The sequence below is a fragment of the Pteropus alecto genome, unplaced genomic scaffold, assembly GCF_000325575.1.
Source record: "Pteropus alecto unplaced genomic scaffold, ASM32557v1 scaffold71, whole genome shotgun sequence".
NCBI lineage: Eukaryota > Metazoa > Chordata > Mammalia > Chiroptera > Pteropodidae > Pteropus > Pteropus alecto.
In genome coordinates, this window is record NW_006433024.1 from 20,282,485 (window position 1) to 20,294,765 (window position 12,281).

The 12,281-nt window shown below is 42.2% G+C and overlaps 1 protein-coding gene across 9 annotated transcripts in view; it reads right to left on the reverse strand.

Moving 5' to 3' along the window:
- Positions 1 to 236: 236 nt before the first annotated feature.
- The window catches only part of AGBL2 (ATP/GTP binding protein like 2), a 30,591-nt gene continuing 18,546 nt past the window's right edge, over positions 237 to 12,281 (reverse strand). For 8 of the 9 annotated variants that reach the window (XM_015586441.2, XM_025044144.1, XM_015586440.2 and 5 more), the window contains 8 exons: positions 11,404 to 11,530; positions 10,718 to 10,818; positions 9,535 to 9,665; positions 6,965 to 7,031; positions 5,837 to 5,959; positions 5,255 to 5,362; positions 2,431 to 2,514; positions 237 to 998 (listed from right to left, as the gene is read on the reverse strand). In XM_015586441.2, the coding sequence (XP_015441927.1) occupies positions 825 to 998; positions 2,431 to 2,514; positions 5,255 to 5,362; positions 5,837 to 5,959; positions 6,965 to 7,031; positions 9,535 to 9,665; positions 10,718 to 10,818; positions 11,404 to 11,530 (915 nt within the window). In that variant the 3' untranslated portion in view covers positions 237 to 824. The remainder of the gene's footprint in view (positions 999 to 2,430; positions 2,515 to 5,254; positions 5,363 to 5,836; positions 5,960 to 6,964; positions 7,032 to 9,534; positions 9,666 to 10,717; positions 10,819 to 11,403; positions 11,531 to 12,281) is intronic. The other variant, XM_015586438.2, reaches the window with a different exon arrangement.

Consider the following 12,281-nt stretch of genomic DNA (forward strand, 5'->3'; position numbering starts at 1 on the left):
AAGAGTGTAAAAGTGGTAATGAAAAACATACTAGGAAACTTTCAGTCCAATGTGAGAGGAAGACGGTAAAGTCAAAATAGGAGGCCTGGCGTGAACCGGCGTGATGCTTCTTTAACTTGACTCTAGCATGTTGACATGGCGGGCTGTAGATGGCAGACAGTGCTTGTGAGGGAAATAAAATATAAAACATCTGTTCACATAGATTATGCGGCGAACCAATCAAAGGAAACAACTGATTAGAGAGAATGAATTTTAATCAATGGGTTAAAAAACTTATATAACTGTGTTGAACATAATATATGCAACATCAAATTCTGGGTAGTACAGGAATTGTTTCCTGTATGTGGGAACACCTCACCCTGAGCAGACCTGACATACCACAGTCTGACTGATCATTTGTCGCTAGAAAGCTCTGACACAGACATTTTTAACATAGCGCACTCCCAGAATATGTGTAAAACAGTTTGATCTTTTCAAATGGATTCGCACATAATTTTAGAGAGACTATCGGTTAAGATGAGGTGTATCTGTGCTGTAGTTCCGTGACTTCGATTTCTGATAAAAGAAGCTTTTCTTTATGTCATAATAAAATTTCACTCTATGAAAAAGCAATTGAATTTGTGAAGTACGCACCTCGAAGGCACGCACACAGTGTGAGCACACAGTGTAAGGTCAGTGCACGATGAACGCACAACACAGTTTATCACAACACAGAGGACCGTAGCTCTCAAGCACACTACTCCCCTCGTTACAGAGTGTGTTTAACCCAAAGCACATCAAGGAAGCTAAATGCCTACATCTCTGTGTGGCGTGGCCCAGGCCCCCTACGGGTATGTGTATATGTGCAAGGAAGGGTACACTGTCATGGTGGAGCGGCCCTTCTTTGCGCCAAGAAACCTGCTCCTGGACCAGTTTGGCTTCACATCTGCAGCTGGATCTTGGCTGGTGTTGGTGCTGTTCTTTGAGGAGCATGATACTATGAATCCTGGCTTCTCTCTCTGTGTAAACAAGATACAGAAGTTGAACTTACTTTATGTCGCAATTTCTAAAGTTACTATAAGGGTTTGGGTTGGTTTTACAGGAGTTAGTGAGAAGTAGTTGCATTTCCCTCAAACACCAAAGTAGCTGATTGTTGTCACAGGATGGAGGCGAATCAAGCAAGCATTTGCCCTAGAGCCTCAGATCACCAGCAGTCCATAGGCAATATCTTAATTGCCCTGAGAAGTCCAGGGACTGCATTTTATAAGCTGTCTAGAAATATTACATAAAGGAAGAGAAGAACTTGATCGACCAAGGTGGGAGACTACTCCATTTTTTTCAACTCTTCTTATCTGACATGCCATGGAAGTTAAATGCCTACATCTCTGTTAGAGGTTTAGATGGCATTCATCCAGTACGTTGAGTTTAAATAATCCCTCACTACATGTTACAGCAAGTTTCAGTTGTGAGATATGGTGTTAGCAACTCATAGACATCTTCCAATGAATGCTGAATGAGGAAAAAGGACAAGTTCGCCACTTATTAGTCTGTCGGGAAAGAAACTCTCTTTGATTTGACTTTAAACCTCTCTTTTCACTGCTTTTCAGTTTCTGTTACATCATTGTGGTTGGACTATCTTGTCACCCCTCGTTGAGGATCACTGCTTTAAGGGAGGGATCACGACTCACAGTCCTCAAAGGATACTGGTGGGTAAATGAGAACATCAAACCGAGAAATCCAAAGCGACAGATTTAAGAAAGCAGGGACTTCACCTTGGGAGAACTGTGCGTTCTATATCTAGTATACCTATGTTCATGCAGTGGCTTTCAGCCTTTACCTGGACACGTGTGAGCAGAGCCCTCCCACCGATGTCCCCAGGGCTATTTAAAGCAACAGCTTACTAGCTATCTCACCAAGTGCAAACAAGCAAGAACAATGTCAGAGGGGTAGATATGAATTCATTTTAACCTATCGTGTTTAAAAGTCAAGTAATTCACAAACCTCCTCATTGAACAATCACTGGTCACACTGCATGTGAGGCATACTTCGTCACCGACGGTGGCACCCCCATGTTTGTTAACATCACCTAAGGTTGAGAACTGCTACATTATTCACTATCACTGTTTAACCTGAAATCGTGCCAGGGAGTTACAAAATAAGAGCTGCCTAACAAATATTTGTTGAAATAAGACCGCATTCTCCATGGCAAGCTTTTAGCTCTGGGCGGGCTTCCTCTGTCCTGTGGTGCCCTGTGGGCTGCGCCCCACAGTGGTCAAGTGGTTTATAGCCTGAGTGTCAAATTAGCTTGGACGTTCACTTGAGCAGAACGAATCTGAGAAGGTGAAACTGGGTGGACTGAGGGTCGTCACTCCTCCAAATCACATAATACCTCTTCTCAAAACCAAATAAAATAAATCACTGAAATATATGTATATGTATTAGGTGAAATACCTGCATTGTCTCTTTATTCTTAGTTAAAATCAAGGTGGTCGTTTTTGATGAGTCCAGGGAGGTGCCTTTGTCTTTTCCATTTAACTGTGACCAAAATAAATGAACACGTTCTCACTAAAATTTCCACTTGGACAAATGTGATTATATAGAATAGACATTACTTGAGTATTTTTTATTCATGCATGTTGATTCATTACGCTATTCTAACACGAAAAGAGAGGCAGGACACAGACAGATAAAGATTCAAAGAAAAAAAAGAAAACTAATATTCATTGAATGCCTACCATATGCCAGGCACTTTACACAGTTTCACATCTAATTTTCTCAACGTATTTTATGATGTAGATTATTATTACCCCAATGTTTTAGATGCAAAACTGAGTCTCAGGGTGGTTAAATAACTCACAGAAATGTACACAGTGGGGCTGGAATGCGAACTCAAGACAGACTTCAAAGCCTGTGCCCTTATCATAATAACACTAGACATCAAATGGCCCTCCATACGGAATAGAGGTGGCTGTGCTCTGTGGCGGTTCCTCATTGTGACGCAGCGGGATCTCATTACATTACCGTTGATCCAGGTTAGCATCTGAGTGAGGATTTTACACCCTATCCATTAAGAATTAGCTACTGTTGTACCAAAACCTATTTTTATACATAAAAGAATCAAGGATTTTATAGCCACAAAACTCCAAAGGACTGAAAGTCGGTTAGGTGCCTCTCCTCTGTGTTCCCACTGCATTCTATTCTGTTACGTAATTTCCTGTTTGCTTGTTAAAATCCCCAGTAGACGCCAAGGTCCCTGAGGCAGGGACAGTGTTTTGTTCAGTGTTGCATGCCCAGCACCCAGTAGTCGCCTAGTACAATTTGTCGAATAAATGAATGGATGGATAATAAAGCAGCCTATTCTTATGTTCTGGGTATAAAATCACAAATCACCCATATCTGATGTCAGACTTCAGAGGTGTCTAATCCGGAGCAGAGCCACTGTCCCGACCAATTTTAATGTTCTCCTGTTCCCAGTGGCCCTGACAGGGAACAGCATACGGAGCTATTATGTTCCTCACTCTCTGGGAGAGACATGCTAATTGGAAGAATCAGAGAATCTGTGTGACAGAGTCAAGAATGGAACAGAATACAGAGCCCAGAAATAAACTCATGCATATGAATTTTCGACAAAGGAGCCAAGAATATACAACGGGGAAAAATAGTTTCTTCAATAGTGTTGGGAAAACTAGATATCTACATGCAAAAGAATGTACCCCTATGTTATACCATACACAAAAGTCATCTCAAAATGGATTAAAAACTTAAATTTAAGATCTGAAACCACAGAACTCCTAGAAGAAAACAAAGTATGCTCCTTGATATAGGCCTCGGCAATGATTTTTTGGATTTGACACCAGCAGCAAAGGCAACGAAAGAAAAAAATAAACAGGTGTTCAGTAGCTAGTCAGACATGAGCGACAAGGAACAAAGGAACAAGGGCCCAGTCTAGAGTCCGCCCAAAGAACACCCTGTTGATAGTCAGAGGATCCCTCCTGCCTCCCTACAGACAAAGGATAGGAGGGTCATAATCTTAGCTGGCCTAATCCGGCTACAGACGCCTGCACGGAAGGTACTGCCCTAATTTGCCCACAATTTAAGTTTCATTATAATACTATGTTTATGCCTGGAAGTTCATGCATCTCATTGTTACAGACTGAATTCTGGCTAAGCACATGCGCAGTAGGCAAAGTGTTATATAGCAGCCAGCTGTCGGTCCAGGACCTAGGACGCCCCTTACCCCACCCCCATCACAACCCAAATATAAACAGACCTTCCCACTTCTAAGTGGTTACAGCTCTCTTTGCTGAAAACCACTCCTCCCTTGTGGCGTACTCTGTCTTATCTTTTCACCTCCTTCATTCCACAGGGCTGCAGCCTTCCTTAGCATGGCCAGTCTCCTAAAAACAACACCACAGTCCTCCTCCCCCATGCCGCTGGGATGATGCCGGATTTCACATCACCCCAGAGATAACACAGGTGAGACTGCATCAAACTAAAAAGCTTCTGCACAACAAAGGAAACCATCAACAAAACAAAGAGAGAACTAACTGAATAGGAGAAGATACTTTCAAACAATTCTTCTGATAAAGCTAAGCAGGGTCAGGCCTGGTTAGTACTTGGATGGGAGACTGGGAGACCACCTAGGAAAACCAGGTGCTATAGGCATAAATAATAATAATAAATAATAAAAAAAGAAAAAAATCCAAAAGGCAATCTATGAAATGGGAGGAAATATTTGCAAACAACATATTATTTAGCCTTAAAAGAAGAGGGAAATCCTGCTCTTTGTGACAACAGAGATGAACATGGAGGGTATTATGCTAAGTGAAAAAAGCCAGACAGGAAGACAAATACTGTATGGTATCACTTATATGTGGAAACTAAAACAGTCAGACTTACATTAACAGAGAGTAAAATGGTGGTTGCCAGGGGCTGGGAAGTGGGAGTAACAGGGAGAGGATGATAAAGGGGTATAAACTTTCAGTTATAACATAAATAAGATCTGAGGATCTAATGTATAACATGGCGACTATAGCTAATAATACTGTACTGCATAATCGAAATCTGCTAAGAGTAGAACTTAAGTGTTCCCACCAAAAGAAAAAAAAAAAGGTAAATATGTGAGGTAATGAATGTGTTAATTAACTCAATGGTGGGCATCCTTTCACAATGTATATGTATATCGAATCATCATGTATACTTTAAATATAATACAAAGAAAAGTTTTAATACATTTTCCATTGAGGAGTTAAAAAAAGTTAAGCAAAAATACTACCTCATTCATCCTTGGTTTTTCATTTTTTATTGTTGAAGAACTGGTATTCTCTGAAGTTTTGAAAAAGGTCGGCTGCTTTTGCAGAGTGGAAGCAAATCCTGCCCTTTCCTAGAAGGATGGAGTGCAAAGAGAACGTTTTTCAATTGATCAGTTGCAATTAACTGACTTACAATCGACCCAATTTACCCAACAGTAAAACCCACACGTCTGAAAGCAGTTTCACCTTTAGAAAGTTGGCAGCAAAAAAGGAAGATTAAAGAGGACTAGGCCTGATCCTTCAGCACCCAGCAACTCTGCACTAGTTCCAGCCACCACTTTTCCAGCCAGAACCACCTCTTCCCTGTGGAAATCCAGACTCGGTCGAGATCTAGACTTACTACGCCAGAGCATAGCGGGCCAAGACCGGACGCTGCTCAGAGATGTCCAGAGGACTCACGGAAGAGCTCTGAGCTCAAAACAGCAAGCTTCCCCCTGACCCGCTCCCCACTCCCTTTCCGGTTTAGAGTAAACCTTAACCCCTGTCCTGCTCCCTCCGTGGAGCACGCTTTCACCAGACAGTGGAAGGCAGCAGAGCTTTCTTACTGGGGTATCTTCCGTTGACTTTAACTCCCGTATCAAATTATTTCTCTGATACTGTTCGTTTCGCTGTTTCCTAGTCTGAAGTGGCTTCTGTTTTTTCTTCTTATGCATCTTCTTCTTATTCAACTATTCCAGAAGGTAGAGAGAAACTAGTCATTGAGGATTCCAGGGGAACCCCCACCTGCATGTAGCACTCCCTTCACACAGCGCTCAACAAGCAATGATTACAGTATGAGGCCCTCACAGTGTTAAGTGGTTGTTGATTTGAAGAACAGTTGAGTTACCTTCTTACCAGAGGCTGCTCCCTAGTTAACACCCCAGAATTACACTATTATAGATAAACTGCCACAGATATACCAAATATCTGTGATTTATGATATAAAACCGGATTCTTATGGCAATAATGACAGGTACAGATGATAATGATTATTAGATGTGTGGTTAAAAATTCATTTACTACAAGGTGACTTTAATAATTAAGTAAATGAAGCTCAGGACTCATTATCTAGGTACCTGTGGTAAGGTGAAGCTTAATCTGATGTTGCTGTAAATCTAGCCAAAGAAAGTGTAGGGTCCAGTCTAATTTGACTGGCTCCTCCTGACACAGCCTTAATTTCATTCTATGATGGAGTTACTTCTTAATGCAACTAGGAAATCATGTGCATAATGAACCATAACAGAATACTCTGTTGTTTCTAAAGCTCTTGCAGTATTCATGTGAGAAAAAGTCTGTGAACAGATGGGGCAAAAAAATTCTTAATATACGGAAGTATAAAAAACTATCTAAGACTATATGAATAAAGAAATGCTTTTTAAAAAAAGTAGGTGTCATTTTTAAAAACCTCTATCTGTTAACATGGTTTTCACTTTTAAACTTTTTTTTTTTTTACTTTCAGTTAACTTTGGAATAAATATGGAGTCCTCACATTTTTTTTTTATCCTCTAGATTTGTAAAACAAAAGTTATAAAGGACAAAATGAAAGACTCCAGGGCAGGGTAACCAGTTAGGGTGCCATGGCTGTATTTTCTGCAGATCTTAGGACAGTTGGAAAATTCCACCAAATTACCCAGTAGTGTCATGCTTTTTTTGAGGCTGCTACCTCCTGGGTGTAAGAGTCTATATAACCTTACCTCATCTGCTATGTTCAGGAGATGAACAGGGAGACCATCTGAGAGGGAGCTGTCAGAACCACTGGTGCTGTTTTCAAAGGGAGAGAAGAAAGGGAAATATCTGTTATTAATGTCAGAAGTGTAACATTTACCAGACCAGCCGCATGGGATTCAGCTATCTATCTAGTCTTCTACTTGCCCGCACTGTCTGTGTTTCGATTATGAAGAATTCTTGATGAGTGCATTCATTCATTCATTCATTCATTCATTCGGAATGCCTACTGCATTCCAGGCAGTGCATCAGGCACAGGGAACAGAGACGGCCATGACAGAGACCCTGCCCTAAAGAGCTTGCCATTAGTGTGGCAAAATAAATACTGGCCGGATGGGGGAGCTGGCCTTGGCAGCAACTGCAAGAGGTTGCAGGATTCTTATTGTGCAGCGCTACAGAATACCAGGGAACTGTGATTTGTTTGAAAGCAGGGGCTTTATCTCGTTCGTTCCTGTCTGGCCAGTACCAGTTCAGAGAGCAAGGTTTCTACCAGGTACTCTTTCAAAATGTGTTCAATATATAGTAAACAAATATATTTAATAACAAAGAATCTGTAGGTCAGAGACTAGAAATATTACTTTTATCACCCCAATTCCCCCTTCAAAAGTTTTGGGTGCGTGACTAGACTGATTTAAGGTCTTCCCCGCAGACTGTCCCCTCTCCGTTTCTCCAAGGGCTAGGAGGAATGAGGATGCCGATAATCCATCTTTCCTTCCTTCATCCTATGTCACACTCTATTTTCCCCTTTCCTGGGGTATGGCTGGCCAGAACTGAGAGCTGTGCGCTATGACATGGCTCCAGACAGGAAAAAATGTCTTAGGCACAGAACTCAAATTTAGGAAAAGACAGCATTTCAAACCGCTCCTCTGCTAGGCTCTTTCTTTCTAGTCACGCGCCCTCTCCCTCCCTTCCGTGCACAGGGAGGAGCCCCACAGCAAGAGAGCGGGAAGAAAGCTCTCCCCTCTCTGATCTAATTCCCAATTCCCTATTCTCGCAAGGCTTTTCCAGTCTAAGGAGTGGCCTTTGAGGCCACTGGATAATAATAGTCTCTGAAGTCTCTTTCAGAAATAAAACAAATGGGATAAAAGCATTAGATGCAGAATGCCCCAGAAATGTTGCACACGCAGACAGCAGAGTCAAACTGGGCTTGCACACTCGCCATCCGCTTTTCTGTGTAATGGTGAGAGTGGAAAGGTGGCGCCCTGTGGAGGCTGGTGATAGCCGGCTTCCCGAGGCAGAAGCTTGGGAGGCAGTGGCTGGCAAACTCGGTTCAGCCGTTCTTAACTAAAGGTGTCAGAGTATCCCTGCTGAGCTAGCTAGAATTCAGTCTGGCTGTTTCTGAGTCGACTCCCCCTGGGCTCTATGAGTTGATATGCAGGAAATATTTGCTTTTGAGGCTGAAAGCAAAGAGGGGTGGGTGCAGCGGTCCTGGAGAGTTGGGCAAAGGAATCTGGGAGAGTGGAAGAGGAAACATGGTGAATGGGACACTCTACCTGGCCCAATGGTCTGGTTTAAGGTTCCTAAGGAGACTATTGGGAGCCTCAGCCAGCAGAACTGCTTCAGGGTCCAGATGTCAATGTGTCACATGGAGTGAGTGAGAGAGCCATCTGCTTCCCACTGTCCACCAGAGACTACAGTGTGGCCTCAGGCAGAAGACCTTCATGCCCAGGCCAGAAACCTTCTGACAGAGGGCAGCTGGTTCAGGCTTGAGGTGCCTTGGCCAGTAAGCTGGAGAAGGAGGTATTCTTGCACACAGTGAGACACTCGCCCCATGGGAGCTTCTTAAAATAGCTGTGGAGACTATGAGGATGGGGCTGTGATCCCACATACTCACTTAATTCGACAAATATTTATTGAACTCTCTCCATGCATCAGGTACTGTTCTAGATGCACAAGATATAAAGGTGAACAAAATAAAGATCGCTGACCTTGTGGAGCCTATATCCTAGTAGCGGGAGACAGATAATAAATAATAGACATAATAAAGCTGTAAATGATATAGAAAGACAGAAGGTGATAAAATACTATGGAAAAAATTGGAACACCTAAGGAGGGTAGGGAATGGCAGGAGGGTGAAGGCAGGGGAGCACGTTGCAGTAGTAGAGTAATGAGGGTAGGCCACATTGAAAAAGTTAACATTTAGGCAAAGGCTTTAAGGAGGAGAAGGAATTAGCCACGTAGACATCTGCAGGGAGAGTTCAAGCAGCTGGAAATGCCAGTGCAAAGGCCATGATGCAGAAGAGGACCTGACAAGTCTGAGGAAGAGTGGGGAGGCCAGTTTAGCTATAGCAGCATGTGAGGGAGATCACAGAGGCCCTACATCAACTGCCTGCCCATCTCCCTAACCTTTCTGGTACCTAGAAAACAGGTTGTCAAAGAACGGGTACTCAATCCATAGCTGTTGAAGGAATGACGTGTAATTAGTGTGCCATGATTTACTCAGTATTTCACATCTGAGGTTCAAAACAAAACAACAGAGCAAATAAAACAATTAAAAAATAGAACTTCTCTGGTTTTTCTTTGAAATGCAGTTTGTTACCTGGATTCAATGTCAGACAAAGAGATATCGTTCCAACTTCCTTCTAAATCCATATCTTGTCCAAGTTCATAGAACTTCTTATGGATTTCCTGTTGTAAGAGCTCCTTAAGCTCTTCTAGACACTGTGTGAACTGCGGAAGTAAAAAGAACTATTTTTGATGACTCATTTATTTATTCATCAAATATTTACTAGGTGTATGCCGAAAGGCACTTTATTACTGGAGACGTAAAGATGAGTAAACTGTAATCTGCTATTAAGGACATTTAACGAATAAAGTACATGAGCTGTAAGAACAAATGCAAGTGATTTTAGGGCAGAACACCAGTGAGAACTGCTTTAGCCACTTTTTCCTGGCTATAGCCAATAATAAATTTCTTAGGCAATGCAAACGTCTGGTTTTATTTTTTTGAGTTGTAAGGAAGGAAAAGTTAAAATGGGGCTGGTCAGATTTTGGCCTATGGCAAATATGATTTAACAGGCCATGTTGTGGTCAAAGCCTCCTTTAAATATTTTTTATTGAACAGCTGCATCCAGAGTGGGGCATATCATGTGTTCCCAGGGCTGACATTTCAGAGCGAGTCTGAGAGATGAGTTAGAGACCATGGGTACAGACTTCTTTTTAAGACACTGAGTGAAGGGAACTAGAAATAACCTGCTGGAGAAAAGAGACCAAAGAAAACCTGTCTGTGATTTAGGACAGAAGCAGCTTGAGAACAGTTAAGGGGAAGAAGATAAGAGGAAGAAGTAAAAAGAGGGAAAAATTGAGGACATAGAAAAGAAAGGAGGTTATTAATGAGGCAAGACCTCAGGGAGGCCATAGGGAGGTTGACAAGTGCACAAAGGGCAGGGTGAGTTTTGGAAAAGAGAAAGGACACCTGATTTTCTGAAACAGGAGAAAAGGAAGTAAGAATTGGTGCTGCCATGGCTAAGTCTAGAAGCGAGGGAGAGGTGTGCTCGAGGGAAGCTGGCATGATGGTCTCTATCTTCTTGGTGAATTATGAGGTCTTATCATTTGCTGAGAGTGTGCAGGCTGGGGGCTTTCTTATTTCCTCTGATTATAAACACGTTAGAAAAATATTAAGAGGAAAATTAAGATCACCTGTAATCCCACTGAGCTGACTTTGGAGTCATGTGAAACTGATCACAGTAGCATCACTACACTTCTTGAAACCCCATCTTTACCTTGGTTCGGTCAGGATCACAGAAATCCAGAAGGGTGTCACAGACATGATAACCTAGGGACTTCAGATCCTCAGTGGTAAAGTGAGTGTCTTTTTTATTGCCTGGAAAAAAAATCCATATACATTTCCTGTTAAATCTTAATGAGGAAATACAAATCTAATTCATGAAAATCTCATTAAAAATACCACCTCTGACTCTAGAATATTATGCTTCTGGACAGGGTCTCTCTCCTAGTTATAGTTTGGTTCAGAAGAATCTTGGACAATGACAAAGTTTACAATCATGATGGCTATAATGATGGAGTTATAATTATAAAGTTTTACTGTGTGGTAAATACAATCTCATTAAGTAGTACCTATAATGCAGGTACTATTATTATTGACAGTTAAGGAAAAATGAGGTTCAAAGAGTTAAATAACTTACCCAGGATCATACAACTTGTAAATGGAGCTGAAATTCAAACCCAGATCTGCCTGATTCCAGGTCCTCAGCAAACACTATGCTATACTGACCCACCGAGTATACTTCACACTCCTATTTTTGGGTACGCAAATCAGCATCAGACACAGACAAGAAAATCCCCTAGATCAATTCTCTCCTCAACATTTAAAGGGATTTCATCTCCCCAGTGCTTGGCTTGGCTTCCCCTTGCCATGCTGACCTATGATTTACAGAAGAGAGCTTACCCAGGGTGGAGCCGCCGAAGGTAGACTCCATGGTATAGCTGTTTAGGATTCCCATCCGCCACATCACGACTCGCCCTGTTCCTTCTTTGCACTTTTGGACCTTAAAATTACAACTATGAAAAGAAAACTAAAGAGAAGTCCAAGTCCTTTGTTAATCGTAAACTGGCAAGTGTAAGATGTCTAAGATTCATTCACATCATACAAGAACGGTTCCCTCAGAGTCTACGTATTATTTCCTAAAATGTGTTCCATAAAATACTAACTCTAAGGGATGTTAATAGGTATTACAGAGGAAAATATGAGTTCTGTGGTCATGCTAGTCAGGAGATGAAGGATTAATAAAATTAAATAGGACTCCGCAGACTATTTAATATGTTATTGTGGACCGTGACCCTTCGAAGGGGAGCATATTCTGTTTTTCTTTGCCCATGTACCCTCCTTCCCTTCCCCACCTCTCCAGGGATATTTTGCGGGACTAGGGTTCTTTGAATATCTATTTGGGAATGCTGGCTTACGTTGACATTCAAGGTCCTAGCCACCCTTTCTAAGACTTATTTTCTACCTTTTCCCAACTTAAATCCTTGGATCTAGTTGGGTTTATTCTCCGTAGGTGACTTGTGTATGCCTCACCCCTGAAATCTCTGCCTGGAACTCTCTGCTCTCTCAGGCCAGCATCCTCCGGGAGAGTTCAATGCTCTCCATTGTCTTTCCGGACCACCGCACCCAAGCCTCTGACAGACACATGGTGCCTATCCCAGCATATCCTAGTCTAGCCTGCTGAAAATGCTTCACAGTTGGGAGGTGTCTCACTACCTAGTGGTTTCTAAATTGTGCTCTATGGAATTCGGGGGTTCTCCTGAGTGGCCTCAGGGCATTCC